Source organism: Erythrolamprus reginae, chromosome Z (assembly GCF_031021105.1).
Source record: "Erythrolamprus reginae isolate rEryReg1 chromosome Z, rEryReg1.hap1, whole genome shotgun sequence".
In the NCBI taxonomy this organism is placed as follows: domain Eukaryota; kingdom Metazoa; phylum Chordata; class Lepidosauria; order Squamata; family Dipsadidae; genus Erythrolamprus; species Erythrolamprus reginae.
The window spans coordinates 11,029,421-11,048,829 of NC_091963.1; the positions used below are offsets into that span (position 1 = coordinate 11,029,421).

The window sequence follows — 19,409 nt, forward strand, 5'->3', positions numbered from 1 at the left end:
AGGCACCCTTGTGGTACACGTCGTCAAGACTACCTCTAACCCTCATCCTCTCCCAGTAAGGCCACCAGTGACGATGGCGGGTGGGAGTTGAGATACAAAGGTATTAAAAAAAAAAAAAAACCGGTCAGGACGACCTTTTATTCTGAAGCGCCATCCCAGCTGTGCTACCTCACGGGGCTCTCGCAGCCACCAACGGTTCACATAACAACGGCGACGTGACTAGTAGGAGGAGCCAACGGCCAAAAAGGACGACAAGAGTACAAATCTGGGGGGAGGGGGAGTCGGGCTGTATGAGGAAAGACACGCGGATACTCCCTATGGGGGCCCCGCTAAGGGCGTCACAACATCCCCTCCCCCCTTCCGCTGGAATTGGGACGTTCCATCCTGCCACGCGCCTTCTCCCCCCCCCTTCCAGCCCCCCCACCCGCCGTTTGCTTTCGCTGATTCCCTCACTCCTTCCCGCCCTGTCAGTTGAGGGGAAGAGCGGGTGGTGTGTCCCTCACGTCATATGGCCCGCCTGTCTCCCATTGGCTGGCTGGCCTCACCAGACTGCAATGCTGTTCCCGGGTACTGCTCGGGCAGCCCCGCCTCCTCTCTCCCCTCCGCCGCGTCAGCTTCAGCAGCAGCGGCGCCGTTGCTGAAGGGGCGGAGGCGCGCCGCACGAAGTGCCTCGCGCCGCGGCGCTCGCGCCTTTATAAGCCGGCCGGGCGCGTGTACGCGAGGGGGTTCGATTGAGAGGAACGCCGCTACCGCCGACACCACAGCCAGACTCCCAGCAGGTAGGGACATGGGGTGAGGTGTGTGTGTATGTATGTATGTAAGGGGCGCTCCCTCCCCCAGAACGGTATCTGCTTCATGGAAGACGGACAGTTAGCGGTCACCTGAGCCTCCCCAGTTGGAGGCAGTCTACCTGAGGGTACCGGGAAGGAGGAGGGGGGATCCCCGCGTCCTACCTGATGGGTCTTGGATGGGTCCCTCGAATCTGCTAAGGGGAAAGGGATGGGATGGGTGGGTGGGAGCTCTGCCTTTTGCAGCTTCTCCAGCTGGGCGCCCACCAGATTTACCCTCCAGGAGAGAGGGGTGTTATTTTCCTGACCGACCATCGTTGGAGGAAACTTAATTTGTAAAAATAAAATAATCCAGTTGGGCTTTTCTGGGGGTGGGTGGTGGGTGGGAGAGAAGAGATGGATCTTTGGGTGGGGGTCCATTTAGTGGTTCTTTGTAAAAATGCTTTCTGATTTTTATATCGCACACACCACACACACATAACTATGGCATTGCAATAGGTAGGTGGGGGGGGTTGAGCACTCCATGTCTAACATGCACCATGCATGGTGGTTTGCATCTTGCCTTATTTCCTCTGATAGCTTGCAGGCAGTGGCAGGGCTTAGGAAGTTAAGAGCCTCAGGACCAAGAGAAATGGCATTAGAAGCTTTAAGCTCTCTTCAAGTCTTTGCAGTTAAATGCTGGAGGGGAGAAGAGACAGATTTGTAAGTCTTTAGGCTGCACTTGAAGTAGAAAAGGTAAGCAGTCGCGTGAGTCAAGCTTCACTTTTTGTGACTTCACATAAAAAATAAATAAATGTCATTTCTTTATCCTACCAAGGCCATTGCCTTCCAGAATATGTATTCAGTTTCCCAAGCTGGCCTACCCATTTAGTTTGTCCTGGTGGTCTCCTATCCAACTATGAAGACTGAGCTTGCTTAGTCTTTTTCCAAAGTTTGAAGTCACATGTTTAGGCTGGTGAAATCTTGAGGAAGCACAGCTGGTCTGAGTTGGAGGGAGACTTGTTTTGCTCCTCCCTCTTATCTGATAGGAGAATATGGTAAAGTCAGATGTCAGACTGGTGGTTCTGTCCCTACAGCAGGAAGGATTCTGTGACCAGATACAGTGGCCTTGCAGGTACATCTCTCAAGAAGCTGTCTTTTTCTTATAATATTAGCATTCTTGTAGCAACAAATAGACAAAACTAGTCTGGCATCTTATTACAGTTTGCCCTACTTTGAAGAGGGGGAGGAAAGGGAAGTTCAGTAATCTACATGTAGTGAGAATGTTTAGATTATAGGCTCAAACTGTTTGAAAAATTAAGCTTTTGAAAAAGAAACTACACAACCATTTGTCCAGAATGGTATAGTCTCTCTCTCTCTCTTGGACTAGAAGACCTCCAAGATTCCTTCCAAGGCTATTATTCTCTATTCTGTTACTTAAACATGCCATGTCACTGGTTTTGGGGCAATTTGATGCTGCATTTCATACTGGGTTAGGTTTGAAAGGTCTATACCAGCATGTCCAATTTTGGCAGCTTTAGGACCTGTGGATCTCAACTCCCAGAATTTCCCAGCCAGCCTTGGCTGAGGAATTCTGAGAGTTGAAAAATTCACAATACGTAAAGTTGCCAAAATTGAAGATCCCTGGTCTACACATACAAAAATCAGAATTGTGTGTGCGCTTTGTAGAAATTAAATCCTGGAGGTGCAGGACATAAATCGTACCTAGAGAGTTTTGAAGTTTGGTATTGGAGAAGAGTACTGGGACAACCATGGGCAGCCAAGAAAATAAATATTATCATAGAATAAATTGTCTAGGATTCTCTCTGGAGACAAAAATGCCCAAAGTCCCAAATTATCATGTTTTGCACACACAGGGTGAGGATCCAGCTCACTCAAGAAACCTACAATGCTGGGAAAGGTGGAAGGAAGGAGTAGAGGGCAATTAGTAACAAGGATGAATGCATCTTTGGAAAACCTGAAGGACCAGGTGTTCCTGGAAACAATATACTTATGTAGTCACCAACTTGTTGGCATTTAATCAGTCAGTCAAAAGTTTAAAGGGCTATATTCTATTCCTTAAAAAATCTTACTGTTTTAACATTGTGGTATATATCAGGGGTCTCCAAACTTGGCAACTTTAAGACTTGTGGACTTCAACTCCCAGAATTCCTCAGCCAGTATAGTTGGCTTGAGAATATAGAATGGAATAGAATTCTTTATTGGCCAACTGTGATTGGACGCAATTGGTTCATGTGGTTTTGGTGCATATTCTCTCAGTGTACATAAAAGAAAATACCGTATACATTTTGGGAGTTGGAAATCCACAAGTCTTAAAGTTGCCAAGTTTGGGGGTCCCTGTTTTATGCGGATGATTGCGTTTGGAATTCTGGATAAAACTCTTCACTGCAATCTGGGTTGAATTCAATACTCGTTGAAGCAGTGTAAATATTTAACTCTAATAATGGTTTTATCTGGCGGTGGTTCTAAAAGTTCAAAGCAAGTTTCTTTTGGCAGCAGCTTCGTGTGATAAGGAAAGTCAAGTGACTTCATAAATATACTTGGCTAAGTAGCAATTTAATCAGCCTCTAATTCCGTAGCCTGGTAACAAGACACGGAATTACTGCCTCAGTTTCACTATAAGGTACTTCACACATCCTTAATTCTTACAACAATGTAGTTAGGTGGGCCAAGACGTGAGATGGAGAGGAGTTTTTTAAATTAAAGATAAGGAGAAAATTCATTCCTTAAGGTCGTTTTCTTTCCTCCTATATTAATGCCGTCAGGGCCAGAGAATAGCAATAAAGGAAGGAAGGTCTAGTCCAACCCTTTGCTTAGGCAGGAAACCCTGCAGACAAATGGTTATCTAATCTCTTCTTTAAAACTTCCATTGTTGGAGTATTTACAACTTCTGGAGGCAAGTTGTTCCACTGATTAATTGCTCTGCCCGGAAATTTATTTGCCTCTCTCCTTGATTAGTTTCCACCCAGTGCTTCTTGTCCTGCCTTCAGGTGCTTTGGGGAAGAGGTTGACATCCTCTTCTTTGTAGCTCTTCAGATATTAGAATAGTGCTATCATATCACCCCTAGTCCTTCTTTTCATTAAACTAGACATGCCCAGCTCCTGCAACCGTTCTTCATATGTATTATCCTCCAGTCCCTTAATCATCTTTGTTGCTCTTCTCTGCACCCTATCTTAGAGTCTCAACATCTTTTTTATATGGCAATACAGTATTCCGCGTTTGGTCTTACCAAGGCATTATAAAGTGCTATTGATTCCACATTATAATGGAGTTCATTAAAGAAGTATAAGGCCTTTTTTTGTAGAGAGGAAAGCATACAGCACATGGCATATTATTATTATTATTATTATTATTATTATTATTATTATTATTATTATTTATTGGATTTGTATGCCACCCCTCTCCGCAGACTCGGGGCGGCTAACAACAATGGTAAAACAACATGAACAATCCAATTAATAAAAACAACTAAAAGACCCTTAATATAAAAAACCAAACATATACACAAACATACCATGCATAACTTGTAATAGCCTAGGGGGGAAGGATAACTTAACTCCCCCATGCCTGGTGACAAAGGTGGGTCTTAAGTAATTTGCGAAAGACAAGGAGGATGTCTTCCTTCTAATCTCTGGGGGGAGTTGGTTCTGAGAGCTTTCTGAGTCTTCTGTATCCCACAAGACCTTAACATCTCTTTCAGGAACCCGATGGAGAAACCTGCACCCCAACCTGAGAATCATACCTGGAGTTGCTCCTGTACAGCCAGGGGAAGATACAAGGGTCACCTGGGTGGAAGTGCAACAGGGCTAGCAGCCAGAGTGGGTGAAATGCTGACCTCATCTGTTTCCAGCTCTCCCCTGACCTTAGTGGGTCATGCCACACGGCACCCAGGCAGCCCAAACAGAGGCCGTGTCCCCGGGAGCAGCTTGAACTTAAGCAGAGACTTAGTGCAGCGCAGCCTGGTGCTTTTTGCTGTGGGCACTTTCCTTGCCCTGGTGCTAAACCTACTGCAGATTCAGAGGAATGTAACCCTGTTCCCTGAGGAGGTCATCTCTACCATCTTCTCTTCCGCCTGGTGGGTGCCCCCTTGCTGTGGGACAGCAGCAGGTAAGTGGGAAGCTTATTTAAAAAAGAAAAAAGAAACTGGTGGAATTTCCAATTGTTGTGTCTCCAAGACAGGTTAGAAACGTAGGATATTAGCGGCAGAAAAAGACCTCATGGTCCATCTAGTCTGCCCTTATACTATTTCCTGTGTTTTATATTAGAATGGATCTATGTTTATCCCAGGCATGTTTAAATTCAGTTACTGTGGATTTACCAACCACCTCTGCTGGAAGTTTGTTCCAAGCACCTACTGCTCTTTCAGTAAAATAATATTTTCTCTCTTTGCTTCTGATCTTTCCCCCAACTAACCTCAGATTGTGCCCCCTTGTTCTTGTGTTCACTTTCCTATTAAAAACACTTCCCTCCTGAACCTTATTTTAACCCTTTCACATATTTAAATGTTTCAATCATGCCCCCCCCCCCCTTTCCCTTCTGTCCTCCAGACCAGTGTTTCCCAACCTTGGCAACTTGAAGATATCTGGACTTCAACTCCCAGAATTCCCCAGCCAGCAAACGCTGGCTGGGGAATTCTGGGAGTTGAAGTCCAGATATCTTCAAGTTGCCAAAGTTGGGAAACACTGCTCCTGACTGTACAGATTGAGTTTATTAAGTCTTTCTTGATAAGTTTTATGCTTAAGACCTTCCATCATTTTTGAAGGATGTTAGTTCATTGCCCAGAATGGTGGGTGCTATTTTCCTTTTTGTTTACTTTAAAAGTGATTTTACATTTTCCTCATTATTTAACCAAACAGGTAACAGAGTAGAATTTAAAGGTGTGCGTGTGTGTGATATTTGATAGGACTTGACCTCACAAGGAGAGCCTTGGGATTAGATATAAGAAAATAACACCTTTAGCAGCACAGCGGGTTTCCTCCCCCTCCCTTCCAAAAGCTTTGCGAGTTTGGCATTTATTTTTTCACTCTGGGAAGCGGAAGAGTGCTCCTCTAGCTATTATTGCTTGGCAAGTTTTTAACCCAGGAGCTGGCATGATTCATCATTGCTCTTGGCCATATCATTGGCTCTCTGTGGAAACTGGTGAGTCGCGTGCTCCGTTTCCTATTGGTCCTCAGTCTGAACATGCCACATACTCAATCAAAAACAAGGAAGTCACATGTTGTGACAGAGGAGAGGAACTGAGACTGGCTGAGTGCCTATTTTTAAGAGCAGTAGCTTCAGTTCCTAGCAAGATGCTCATAGAAAATTACCCTTTTAAAAAAAATTTGCAAGGTACAAATAAAAGTTCAAAGTTGAATGACTACAATTCCTTTTCGATTGAAATATTTTGATATTTATTTCAATATGGTATTTTTGGGCACTGGGTTCCAAACTGCAGTACAGTATTTGATTAGAGCTGTTGTTGACAGAAGATTGCACACAGTTTTAGCTCCAGAGCCATTTATGGCATAGACTTAAAATCCTCTCTCTGCAAGTCAGATTGGGAAGAAGATTTTATTTCACAAAAATAGGTGTGTGTTTTTTAAACCACCTATAAGCTAAAATAAATCAGGCAAAAGAAAGCATAGATATAATTGTTTCATTGAACTTAAAATGGCTGGCATGGAGATGTTCGGGGCATTGCCACTTAATCATTGTGCTGATCTGAAAGATATTTGACATATCTTGGTTTTTCCATAGAGGAAAAATGTATTTCTATATTTTATAGTATCTTAAATCGCAGACTATGAGCCTTAAGGAGACTTTCTTATAAGTTACTATTGAATGCAATAAGTATTGGTAAAAATAATTGTTGATTGTTTCAGAGGCAGCCTGCTTCAGCTTTAAACTAATCTGGCTTCCCTCGTTTATTTTAATTGTCAAACATCCCCTCCCCAAGTAATAAATAGTGATCACGTGACCCTGGGATTCTGCATCTGTCATAAAGATGTGTTCGTTCATCATGTAACCAATGGAGGTTCTGCAGTGTCATAAGTGCTAGGACTCATCATAACTTCAAACATTTTTTAAGCTAACGTTGAACTGTATGTTGTACTGTAATCTTCAGTAGCGTAGAAAATGAAAAAGAGGCTTTGCTGGTTGTTGGGGGGGAGGAAAACGAATGGTTAACAGAACATCTGGTTTCAGCATCTCTTCTATTACTTTTACAGCTGTTATTGGCCTGCTGTATCCCTGCATTGACAGCCATCTTGGTGAACCTCACAAGTTCAAACGAGAATGGGCAAGCGTGATGCGATGTATTGCCGTCTTCGTTGGCATTAACCATGCAAGTGCTGTATCCTTGGAAAAAATAAAGTCTTCACGTTTCCTAGCATTTCCCCCATCATTACTGGGCCAGCTTCAATTGTTTTGAGTAATTATGTTTCACAAATCAGTGCCTGTGGCGTCTATACTTTAAAGCAGAGTTTCTCAATTTTTGGAAATGCCAGGACTTTATTTTCCAGCCAGAATTCGTGAGCTGAAGCCCATATAACTTAAAAAGTTCCTAAAGTTGAGAAACTTTGCTCTAAAGTCTCTTCTTAAAGTTTATTGTTTCTCTTTCAGTTTTGTCCTGAAGAAGCTGAACTAAAGCTGTTATGGCTGACCAAAAAAAGCATCCTTTAATTATTTATATTCCACCTTTATGCCAATAGATATTTTCAGTCATCCACTTTGTGATTCTTGAAAAATGTATCTTTTATTTTATTTACACTGAGAGCATATGCACCAAGACAAATTCCTTGTGGGTCCTATCACACCTGGCCAATAAAGAATTCTAGTCTAGTCTATTCTAAAGGTGGAATGTCCCAGAGGTGCTTTTTCATAGAAACATAGAAGACTGACGGCAGAAAAAGACCTCATGGTCCATCTAGTCTGCCCTTATACTATTTCCTGTGTTTTACCTTACAATGGATATATGTTTATCCCAGGCATGTTTAAATTCAGTTACTGTGGATTTACCAACCACGTCTGCTGGAAGTTTGTTCCAAGGATCTACTACTCTTTTCAAAAAGCAATTTGACTTTCTGGTTTTTCTTTGAAGATGCTTCTCTTCCCATCTAGGAAACTTCTTGGATGAGAAGTAAAATGTCTTCAAAGAAAAACAAAGAAAGTCCAGTTGCCTCTTGAAAAAGCACCTCTGGGACATTCCACCTTTAGAATAGACTAGAATAGAATTCTTTATTGGCCAGGTGTGATTGGACACACAAGGAATTTGTCTTGGTACAGATGCTCTCAGTGTACCTAAAAGAAAAAATACATTTATCAAGAATTACGAGGTACAATATTTAATTATTATAGGGGTCAAATAAGCAATGACGAAACAATATTAATAAAAATCTTAAGGATACAAGCAGCAAATTACAGTCATATAGTCATTAGTGGAGGAAATGAGTGATAGAAATGATGGGAAAAAATTAGTAGTAACAGTAGTGCAGTGCAGAGCTAGTAAATAGTTTGACAGTGTTGAGGGAATTATTTGTTTAGCAGAGTGATGGCTAAATTATAAATTATTTATAATTTTTTATAAATAATCCAAAACAATGCTTATACTGTACACTCTTTCCTTCTCCTACGTTCCCTTAGCAACAATCCAGCTGGCTTTCATGTCTAAGGCAGGACTAAAGTCACTCAACTACTTTCATGTATTTTGGTGGCATGAGGGCTTGCTTGCTTGATTCCATTCCAGCGGTGGGCCACCAGCCGGAATGCTAAATTGCGCTTGCCGCCGTGGCGCGTACGTTTGTGCGAGGCCAGCGCGATTTTGCTGATGCACCTTTGGAGGAAGCGAAATCACGCACAGATCCGTAGGTGCGTGCCTTTCGGCAGGGGCGCATGCCGAAATACAGGCGCACTTGCGGCTTATTTTGCTTCCTCTACAGGTGGCAGCAGCAAAATTGTTCTGGCTCCTGCAAGAACTTACGAGCCGCGGCGACAAGTGCAATTTAGCGTTCCGGCTCGTAGCCCACCCCTGTTCCATTCTATCGTTAACTGAGATAATGACTATGATCTGAAGGATTTTTATATCCCATTTCTAGCTTCCAAAGACTTGGCCACATTTCCAATATTTATTTATTTATTTATTTATTTATTTATTTATTTAATTATTAGATTTGTATGCCGCCCCTCTCCGTAGACTCGGGGCGGCTCACAGCATACAATAAAACAATTCATAACAAATCTAATAAATTTATAAAAACCCATTATTAAAGCAGATATACACACAAACATACCATACATAAATTGTATAGGCCAGGGGGTGAGTTTTAAGGAGTTTACAGAAGGCAAGGAGGGTGGGGGCAGTTCTAATCTCCGGGGGGAGCTGGTTCCAGAGATTTGGGGCCGCCACAGAGAAGGCTCTTCCCCTGGGACCCGCCAGACAAGATTGTTTAGTCGACGGGACCCGGAGAAGGCCAACTCTGTGGGATTCGTGCAGCAGAAGGCGGTCCCGGAGATATTCTGGTCCGATGCCATGAAGGGCTTTATAGGTCATAACCAACACTTTGAATTGTGACCGGAAATTGATCGCCAACCAATGCAGACTGGAGTGTTGGTGTAACATGGGCATACGTAGGGAAGCCCATGATTGCTCTCGCAGCTGCATTCTGCACGATCTGATACCTACATTTTTCATGCCAACTAACTTAAATAGCAAAGTGAGACACTCCCTTCTGTATCTCTTCCCTTGCAGAGCATAGGGCATTGCTTAGGTATTACCAACAAATGTTTATTGGAAATGTAGTAAATTGTAAGCACAGGAATTATTATTTTTAAGCTCAAAAAAAAAAAAGGCCTATGATTTTTTTAAAGTCTCCCTTTACAGAATTGGAGATTTCTTTAACAATCTGTTGTTGTCCTCCAGCAGCATTCATGCAACACATTGTTTTAGGATAAATGTGGCAGTTTGCCTAATTGTGAAAATAATAAGCAATTTGTTTTTCCTTTGCTGTGTTATAACTTCTCCCTCAGGATAGACTTTAAATTTCATTTCATGAAATTTAATGTCTCCTTAAAAGAGTTTAGAAAAACACATAGAAAAGGCTGCCCCCTGCAGGTCGAAATGCTCAGCTGAAAACAGGAATCTAATACATTTGCAGGAAAACGGTTTCTCAGATACACTCTTACTTGTACTTTCTATAAATGGATTTCCACATGTGCGTGTTATAGATAAAAAGTAAAGAAATGTGGAGCAAGAAATTTACCACACTATCAAATTTCCTTAGCTTGCTTTTTTAGAAATTGGATTTTGCAAACAACATCCAGCTTTCTCTGACCCTTGCCGCTTTGTCGCTGGGCCTCTGGTGGACGTTTGATCGTTCAAGAAGTGGTCTTGGCCTTGGGATTACAATTGCTTTTGTAGCTACTCTGATTACACAGTTTCTGGTTTACAATGGAGTTTATCAGTAAGTACCTTGCATTCCCTTCTTTCTAATTGTTCAGCCTTTTTTTTTTTTTAAAGGCATGAATTATAAACTAAAGATTTGTGGATATACTTGCACATTCATTTCAGTTTACATGGTTGCTACCATCCTGTTGCTACCTCCAATTTTCTCTACACCCCTGTGAAGTGGCTTTACTATTCCTAAATTCACCTGGAAACTAAAACTTATGGTGTCTAATTTCAGCACCTTAATTACTATACCAAATTAACTCTTCAAGTATTGATGGTTTATTCTGTTAAAGAAGGAAATGTGTGTCCTAACTTAATAATACAGCCTTGTTTCTATCTGTATGATCAGAATTTAACTCTGCACTAAGGGCAAACAGTTATAGTTATATGTACAGTTAAGACAAGAACTGGGCACAAAGTGGGTCTTTTCCACCCCACTCCCCTTGTTGCTTTACCTAAAACTAGCATTTCATTAAAACATTTGTCAAGAGTTATAGGTCCTGTAATGTTGCAGACAAGCAAGTGAGTGAGGAAGTATTGAACAACTGATACATTTCTCTACTGTGCACAAGAGCCAAAGGGTACATTAGAGAAGGCCTGTTACTTCTAACCATAGTAAATTCCATGGACTTATTTACAAAGCCACATCATAATTTTTCTTTTAAAATTTTTAAAATGTTCTTCCCTTTCCTAGGTCAAGGGAATGCATTTTATTTATTAAATATATATGCCACCTGTCTTGTGGGCAATTTATGGTGGCATAAAATGTAAATATAAAAGTATTAACAAATTTAAATATATCTGTAAATATATTTGGTACTTCTAATAAGATAGGAAAATCTTGAATTCCTTATGCTCTCTCTATTTCCAGCAAGGCAAAATATCCAGAGCAGTTGTGATGAGATGCTAAAAAACTACAAATAATACTTTTTTTCCTCTCTTTTTCTTTAGGTATACATCTCCAGATTTCCTTTATATCCGGTCTTGGCTACCATGTATATTTTTCTCAGGAGGTGTGACTGTAGGCAACATAGGACGGCAACTTGCTATGGTAATTATATATCTCTGCTGGGTTTCTAATGTGAAAAGTGCATCATCAGCTAATAAAACCATAATTATTACCTATGGATGCAATATGATGCCTGTTCACAATGACAAGTATTCAAAAGCAGTGTAAACATGTATCATCCTAGGCGATCTGCAGACATGTTTATTGCTAAGCCCTTATGTTTTTTCAATAAATGTAAATGAAGCAAGACAGAAAATATCTAAGTGACTTGAATATTGAAATGGCTATGGCATTCAGTCTCCAGAAATGCCTCTGAAAACTGGCTTCTTCTATGATTGATTTTACTAAGAATGTGTGGCCTCAAACTTAAATGCCTTGGTTCTTCCATCTCTCTACAACTGGGATAAGAAATGTGCAGAGTAACATCCTTCTCTGGGATTCAAGATAGGTCTGCCAGCAGCCTTGTTAATGAAAAGACTTTTGATTTAAATAAAATGTATTGAAAAACAAGTTTGGGAAGAAAAGGTGAGCTTAATAGCAGTTTCCAGATATTAGGCTTACTGCTTTTGTTGGTGATTGGAAGTCTCTTCTGGACTTTTTTGCATAAAAGAGAAAGAAACTTGTGATGTATGATTTGATAATTAATATGTTATAGAAGAGTAATATGTAAATTTAGACAGGCAGGTCAAAACATCTGTTTATAAGTGCAGTCGCGAAAAATAATCAGCTCTTTTTCCCCTTTTCTATTTTCTCTTGTGCTTTTTTGTTTTTTCTTTGATTTCTTTTTTATCTTTCTTCCTTAGTTTATATTAGTTTGCACCAGTTTTTAATCATCTTGCTTAAAGTAACGAAGGATGCTTTCTCCACTTCATAAGGAGTATCATTTATTTTATTTATTAAATTGATTTGTATAAACATGCAGCTCATACATGGTGACATTGGGCAATGTGTACAGCGTTAAAAATCATCAACATAAAAATCCCAGAGTCTCCCACACCTCCCCCCATGGCAACGACAAGTACAATTATACAACCCGCTTGATTGCTTCTGAAGCAGTCTGGTGTCCCCAGGCCCAATGGCAGAATCATGTCTTCAGGGCCTTCCAGAAAAGTAGCAAGAAGAGAGCCAACTTGATTTCCAGGGTGATGATATTCCTAAGGGAAGGAGCCACCACAGTGAAGGCCCTTCTTATTAGATCCCTTCGGGTATACTCTTTAAAAGACCCAGAGCCTCCACTGTCTGGTTGTCCAGGTAAATATAACTGGGGAGGAGTGGTCCTTCAAATATGCTGGCCCCATGCCATGTAGGGCTTTGTTGCATTTCCACCTATTATGCTGTCCAAAGCAGAAAGGATCTGTACCCTCCCTTAGTCATGCTTATTATTTGACCTATAGTGCAATGTTCCCAATTTTGACCTTTGATCCAGTTTCCAGAAGCAAACAAGAGTAGTAGTTAGCATTGGGCGGTGGCTGAAAGCAAAAAAGATGCTTCATTGGATTATACGTTGCAGGCCTGCTCATCTCCCTCCCTTTTCTTGCTTTTTAAATGGTAATTATTTCAATGATTACAAAATTCTTATCTTTGTTTCGTGAAAGGAGTTACCCGAAAGATGTTCCTGGCTGATATACTAGATGGTTCTCTAGCGTTTCAGTAATAGCATTTTGGAATCTTAAGTTATTACACAGCTTATTATTATTATTACTATTATTATATTATTATTATTATTATTATTATTATTATTATTATTATTATTATTATTATTATTTATTGGATTTGTATGCCGCCTCTCTCCGCAGACTCAGGGCGGCTAACAACAGCAGTAAAACAGTACAACTAATTTCAAAGAAGACATATTTCAATTGATTTTTTTTTTAAAGTAAACTAATTTTTGGCTTTGTCCACAGGGTGTTCCTGAGAAGCCTCACAGTGACTAAATAACTGGATCTGACTTGTATTTGGGAAAGCAGAATAAGCATCAGTTCAAGCTAGGATTTTTCGCCTTGAATTACCAGCATGAGCTCCCTAAATGTGGGAAGGAATGAACTCACCATAAAGTGGCCAAGAGGTTACCTTGATTTATTTCTGAGAAGTTTCTGGGTTTGACTGTTCGGTGGAAAAAAGTTCAGCACAGACTTTTCATGCACAATTAAGCCAAGTTTTAATGGCTGTCCTTCCGAGTCTTTGAAACAGCTGCCATTTTTCAAAGCCTTGAAGCAAATCTTAATTCTACCCATACTCAAAGACAGTTGCTTGGTATGGCATGGTAGAATAGTACAATAGTATTTCTCCAAATATCGTTCATCCTGTGGTTGCTTTTAAGGGACCTGAATGAAAGAATCATTGTTGTATAAAAGAATAAGGGGCAAGGTCTCCAAGAAGAGGCAATTGCAGATCATCCTATTGTAAAAGGGCTAGCACAGGAATATTACATTGATTTATGTCTTAAACACCTGGCTTCTTAAAGTGGGAAGCCAATCATCTTGAAAACCAACAATTTGTTGTTCGGCTGTTTTATGGCTTCCTATATCACTCCTCTTGGAAATGCGCAGCCAAATTTTTCATATTTCCAAGAAATAGCCTACTGGGTCCTTTAGGCAGGATGAATTTAGATGGGTCTGTACCGGCTTCACCAATAAGTGTATCTTCATTACACTATACCACAAAGAAGAGGACATTTTTACGGGATACTTGTTAAATTCTCTGGGAATCTGGCAGGTTTCGGAGCAGAAACAGGATTTGCTATGAAAAGAGTGGGGAAAGTTAATAGTGTTAGTTACAGTCTCTTGTAAATGATCTCTTCTCTGCATTTCTGAAGAGATCACTTTGGTGTTCTTGATTTTGCAAATTTGCAGAACTTGCAATCTGTGATTGCTTTATAAGGAAGAGTGCTAATGTCACTGCATTGAATATCTGGTGTACTCAACTAGTTCCAGGGTGGGCTCAATAGTTAGTTCAATACTATAAGTCAACACTGATCTAATGAGCGGGTGTTAAGTTTCAAAATTTAAAAGTGCAATGTACAGCTGAAAGGAATCTGAGCCTTGTCGTATCCTCTTTAATATCTCCAGCAAACAATGAATATTAAAGAGAAAAAAGTTTTGAACTTATTTAATGCTTCATGAAAGCAAACATCAGCAATAATCTTAACTAGTGTTGCTAGTTTGCATCTTTTACTAAACTCTTGAGAAATACTCCATTACTGGGGCTCTAACAATGAAACAGAGCTCATGCTGCATTATTATTCAGGCACTTTTGCTTCAAGCCTTGTTCAGCTTCCATTCCAATCAGGAGGTTTGTGTTTTAGACCAAGGAGAAGAAGCTGGGGAGCTCCAGATAATTGTTGAACTGTTTCCCATCATCTTTTAATCATGCTGCCTGGTGCAGATGAGAACTGAGAACCCAAAACATCTAAGGTGTCACTAGTTTCCCTATGAGTTTTGCATAATCTGAAGAATTTTCTGCAGGTTTTGTCTCAAAACATTTTTTCCCCAAACTGGATCCTTTTCCAACTTTATTTTCTGGCCTCCCTCCCTGAAGAGCTGTTTGGGGAATACAAAATCCTCCAGTGGTGTGTCTGCAGGTTAGGTCTCAGGGGTCTCCAACCTTAGCAACTTTTAAGACTTACGGACTTGAACTCCCAGAATTCTTCAACCAGCAAAGCTGGCTGAGGAATTCTGGGAGTTGAAGTCCACAAGTCTTAAAGTTGCCAAGGTTGGAGATCCCTGGGTTGGGAGATTGACTTGCAATAATATCGGGAGACAACTTAGATTCTCTTCTTAAACTGACCACTTTGTGGCGAGCGAGACAACAAAACTGTTTTGCTCAGGGAAGGTAATATTCCCTGATGTAGTCACTTTCCAGAATCCTAGGTTGCTGGTAGTTTTTTTTTTTTGCCTTCCTGGGGACCATAAACCTCAGATGTCCGTATAGATTTTCTGTTTGAAGTAGTAATTAAATTCAGGTGCTGGAAAAAGCCTGCCAAAAAGGGAGGGGTAGTTTTCTAAATTCTAGAATTGTTGTCCTATTTTGGAACCATGGAAGAGTTTTGAGATTCCCTCTGTTCTCAGAGAACATCCATTACAGCAGCGATTTTCAACCTTTTTTGAGCCGCGGCACATTTTTTACATTTACAAAATTCTGGGGCACATCACCAACCAAAATGACACTCTAAGACACTCTCCTCTCTTTTTCCATCCCTGTCTCCCCCCTTGTGTGTGTGTGTGTGTGTGTATACACACTCTTGAACCATTTCCCAAAACAGGTGAGGGCTGGGGGGTTTTCTCTTATTCTTTGGGTGCTTTTTATCATATGCTTTAAATCAAGAGTCACTTCTCTCTCTCTTTTGTTTCTCTCTCTTTCCTCTCATTCTCTGTCTCAATCATTTTCTCATTTCTCTTTTTTTCCTCCCCTTTTTGCTCATTTGTCTCTCTCTCCCTTCCTCTCCTTTTCTCTCTCTTGCTTTCTTTCTCTCTTGCTTTCTTTCTCTCTCTTTTCTTTCTCTTGCTTTCTCTCTCTCTCTCACTCTCTTTCTCTCTTGCTTTCTTTTTCTTTCTTTCTTTCTCTCTCTCTGTCTCTCAGCAAAAAGTTGCGAGACCGGAACCTGAGCTTCCTTCTTCGCGGCACACCTGACCATGTCTCACGGCACACTAGTGTGCCACGGCACACTGGTTGAAAAACACTGCATTACAGCATATTAATGCAAGGGAGAAGGATACCAATAATTCCAGAATCGTTTCTCTTCCAACTCAGGAGTCTCCAAACCTGGCAACTTTTTAAGAGTTGTGGATTTCAACTCACAGAATTCCTCAGTCAGCCATGGCCCATGTGTGCTAAAGTTGCCAAGTTTGAAGACCCCTGCTGCTTTAAAAAGGAAGTAAACAGAAAGGCTATAGAGCTCAGAGGCTATATAGGCGGATGAAGATGGAGGTCACTCCCCACACTATGGTTTGACTAAGTTATTGGAATCTTTGAATGCTTGTGGATCACTTCCAAAGTGAATATTTGAATTTGTTTGGAAAGCATATTAATTCTCAATCAGCTTTTTGTTTTGTTTTTTCTTATACAAAGTGGCAGACAAAAAAAGAAGAAGCTTCAAGCACGATAAAATACATGATTTATTTTGAAGAAGTTACATTGAAATCTGTGGTATTTTTGAATAGTGAATTGTAGACTGAAGCTTTAAAGCTTGGTTTTTCATTTTCCACTGTTTTTTCCCCAAGTGTTTTGATTCATTTCTTATATAATCCCGTTTAAATGGTATTATCCAAGTATGCCTCTGTAACATGTATGTGCAAGATGAAAGCCACTATATCCCCTAAATAAAGAAGTCCCCAAACTTGGCAACTTTTAAGACTTCTGAACTTCAGCTCCCAGAATTCTTCAGCCAGAAGACTGGAGAATTCTGGGAGTTGATGTCTACAACCCTTAAAGTTGCCAAGTTTGAAGACCTCTGCTCTAAATTTAATTTTGAGGTTGCACAAGGGGAAACAACTACCTTCCTATAATATCTCACTACCAGATGTAATTAAGAAAATGGACAATTGTAATTGTAAATATGTAATCATGAAATCAGATATTTAATTTGTAAAGTTTATTTGTCAATCTGTGTTTTGAAATGACAGCTAAGTTCAATCTTGCCAATACTTGTAAGTATCTGAACCAAAGTGATCAGAGTTTGTGTTACAAAGAAAAGTGTGTTTGGGGGGAGGGGGAATTGCACTGTATTCCACACAAGAATCCTTTGATTCTCAAACTTGGTAGATTTTTCAACTGTGTGTATTTGTGTGGGTTTTTTTTTTAAATCCATTAAAGGATTTGACCATTTAGGCCCTGCATTTTGTCAAAAATTATCCTTCCTAGGAATTGCCTGACAAATATAATTGTTGTAAATTTTCTTTGCAAATGATATCATTTTCTTTAATATTGTACCTGGAGTTATTATTTATAAGAGAACTGTTAGTCTTGCTCAACGTTAGAGTGTCCTGTAAAACTGTCCAGTAATATTTGTTTATATAGACTGTTCTGTCGGGCTCTCTGGCAGACTCTTCCTGAAAATTCACAGGTACAAATTTCAGACACACACACGTTTGAAAATTCAAAACAATGTTCTTTATAATGAAAATTCACTTAAACTAAGCCCTCTTTTTGTATAGCAAAGAGCACTCGTCTCCAAACAAACTGGTAATTTGTACAAGTCCCTTATCAGTTCTGTGATACCTTAGCATGCAGCTGTGAGGCAATTCACAGTCCTTCTTTCACAAAATGAAACACACTTTGCCCTGGTTTAGTTTCAAAGCGGGAAAAATCAGCACACAAAAAGTCAAAGGCAGCAAAGCAGGCACGAAACACAACAATCAGATAATCCTCCACAATGGCCAAACCCACAGGCTGCTATTTATAGCAGCCTCACTAATTACCACAGCCCCACCCAACCACAGGTGGCCTCATTTTCTTTGATAATAATCTCTCAGTTGTTGCTGCCTATGCATCGCTCCCCGCATGCGTGGCTGTATCATTAACTCTTGTTCTGAATCCAAGGAGGAGCTAGATAATTGATCTCCTGAGTTGTCTGCCACACTCTCCTCCTCCCTGTCACTCATGTCTTCCTTGTCAGAGGAGCCTTCATCATCAGATTCCACGGGGAGGGCGGCAAAACAGGCCTGCAGCATGTGGATGTCTCCCGCACATCCACAGTCCTTGGGGCAGGAGCTGGGCCAGAGCTAACCACAACATAGACCAACTTAATTATTTTTATAAACCCCTCAAACATACTCCTTCCTTCTATTTTCACCACAATAACAATCCTGTGAGGTCATTTGAGCGGAGAGAAAGTCACCCAGCTGGCTTTCATGGCTAAGGTGGGACTAAAACATATTGTCTCTTGGTTTCTAATCTGGTGCCTTAACCACTAGACCAGTGGTTCTCAACTTTCTAATGCTGCGGCCCCTTAATTATAATTCCTCATGTTGTGGTGACCCCCAACCATAAGTTCTAGCACCAATTCTCCCAACAGAGCTTTAAGCTGATTGGCAGGAAGGTCAGAGGGACACACACAAACCACTCTAAACGCCTGATTGGTGGATTGTAAAAGTATGTTCCAAGGCGCCAGAATAGAAGCTTTTGTTCCTAACACTGGGAAATTTGTCTTTTCCCATGGTCTTAGGCGACCCCTTTGAAACAGTCGTTTGACCCCCCCAAAGAAGTCCCGACCCGCAGGTTGAGAACCATGCACTAGACCAGTGATGGCAAACCTATGTCATGACATCCCACAGGTGGTACACGGAGCCATATCTGCTGGCATGTGAGCCATTGTCCTAGCTCAGCTCCAACATGCATGTGTGTGCTGGGCAGCTATTTTTGGCTTGCACAGAGACTGGGAGGGGGGTTTTGGCTTCCAGAGAGCCTCCGGGGAGGTGGTGAAGGGCGTTTTTACCCTCCACCAGCTTTAGGGAAGCGTTTGGAGCCTGTGGAGGGTGAAACATAATAGTAATGGCCCCACCAGAAGTTGGGAAATAGGCCGTTTGTGGCCTCCAGGTGAGGGAAGCTCTTTTTTGCCCTCTCTGGGCATATGGGTGTGGGCATTTGTGCATGCACGATAGCACACGCACATGCTCTTTCAGCACCCAAGGAAAAAAAAGGTTTGCCATCACTGCATTAGGCCAAACTGGCTATTTCTAGTCATATATTTCCAAATTTCATCTGCCCAGATGTATCTCCTTTTATACATTGCAAAGAATATCAGTCAGATATGAGATATATAATATTTAATATGAACTGACACTTCATTTTTGATAAGTAAATGTAGAATTTCTTAGGGGCATTTAGTTATGTGAAAACAGGGGTAATCCAGGTGATAAAATTAGATAAAAGGAAGTAGCATGAGATTAATGATAGACACTAAGAGTAATGGATATGAAATTAAGAAGTACAGTGATACCTCGTCTTACGAACCCCTCTTCATACGAACGTTTTGTGATACGAACTCGGTGTTTAAGATTTTTTTGCCTTTTCTTCCGAACTATTTTCACCTTACGAACCTGAGCCACCGCCACTGGGATGCCCAGCCTCTGGACTTCCGTTGCCAGCCGAAGCGCTGGGATTTCCCTGAGCCTCCCCTCGCTGGGATTCAAAGCAGCGCTGGCAAAAATGAAGGGAATCCCAAGTGAGGGGAGCCTCAGGGAGATC

General features: G+C 41.0%; 1 protein-coding gene across 5 annotated transcripts; it reads left to right on the top strand.

Annotated features, from left to right (window-relative positions):
* The first annotated feature begins 611 nt into the window (after nucleotides 1–611).
* Nucleotides 612–17,050, top strand: INSIG1 (insulin induced gene 1). Of its 5 annotated transcripts, none has more exons than XR_011556977.1 (7): nucleotides 614–779; nucleotides 4,490–4,896; nucleotides 6,999–7,123; nucleotides 10,063–10,229; nucleotides 11,168–11,267; nucleotides 13,130–14,810; nucleotides 14,944–17,050. XR_011556977.1 is itself a non-coding variant. In XM_070729835.1 (6 exons), exons 1-6 carry the CDS (start codon nucleotides 788–790, stop codon nucleotides 13,157–13,159), a joined length of 834 nt encoding a protein of 277 aa, XP_070585936.1. In that variant the 5' UTR covers nucleotides 612–787; the 3' UTR covers nucleotides 13,160–17,050. The 5 variants fall into 5 exon arrangements, 3 of the variants coding, with proteins under 3 accessions (XP_070585936.1, XP_070585934.1, XP_070585935.1); XR_011556976.1 differs by having other exon boundaries at nucleotides 767–792; XM_070729835.1 differs by having other exon boundaries at nucleotides 612–792; nucleotides 13,130–17,050.
* The last annotated feature ends 2,359 nt before the right edge of the window (nucleotides 17,051–19,409 follow it).

Excerpts from the sequence above, each read along its gene's own strand:
- INSIG1 (XM_070729835.1), top strand. Across the intron at positions 7,124-10,062 it reads GCATTAACCATGCAAGTGCT|AAATTGGATTTTGCAAACAA; the intron begins GTATCCTTGGAA and ends TTGCTTTTTTAG. Across the intron at positions 10,230-11,167 it reads GTTTACAATGGAGTTTATCA|GTATACATCTCCAGATTTCC; the intron begins GTAAGTACCTTG and ends CTTTTTCTTTAG.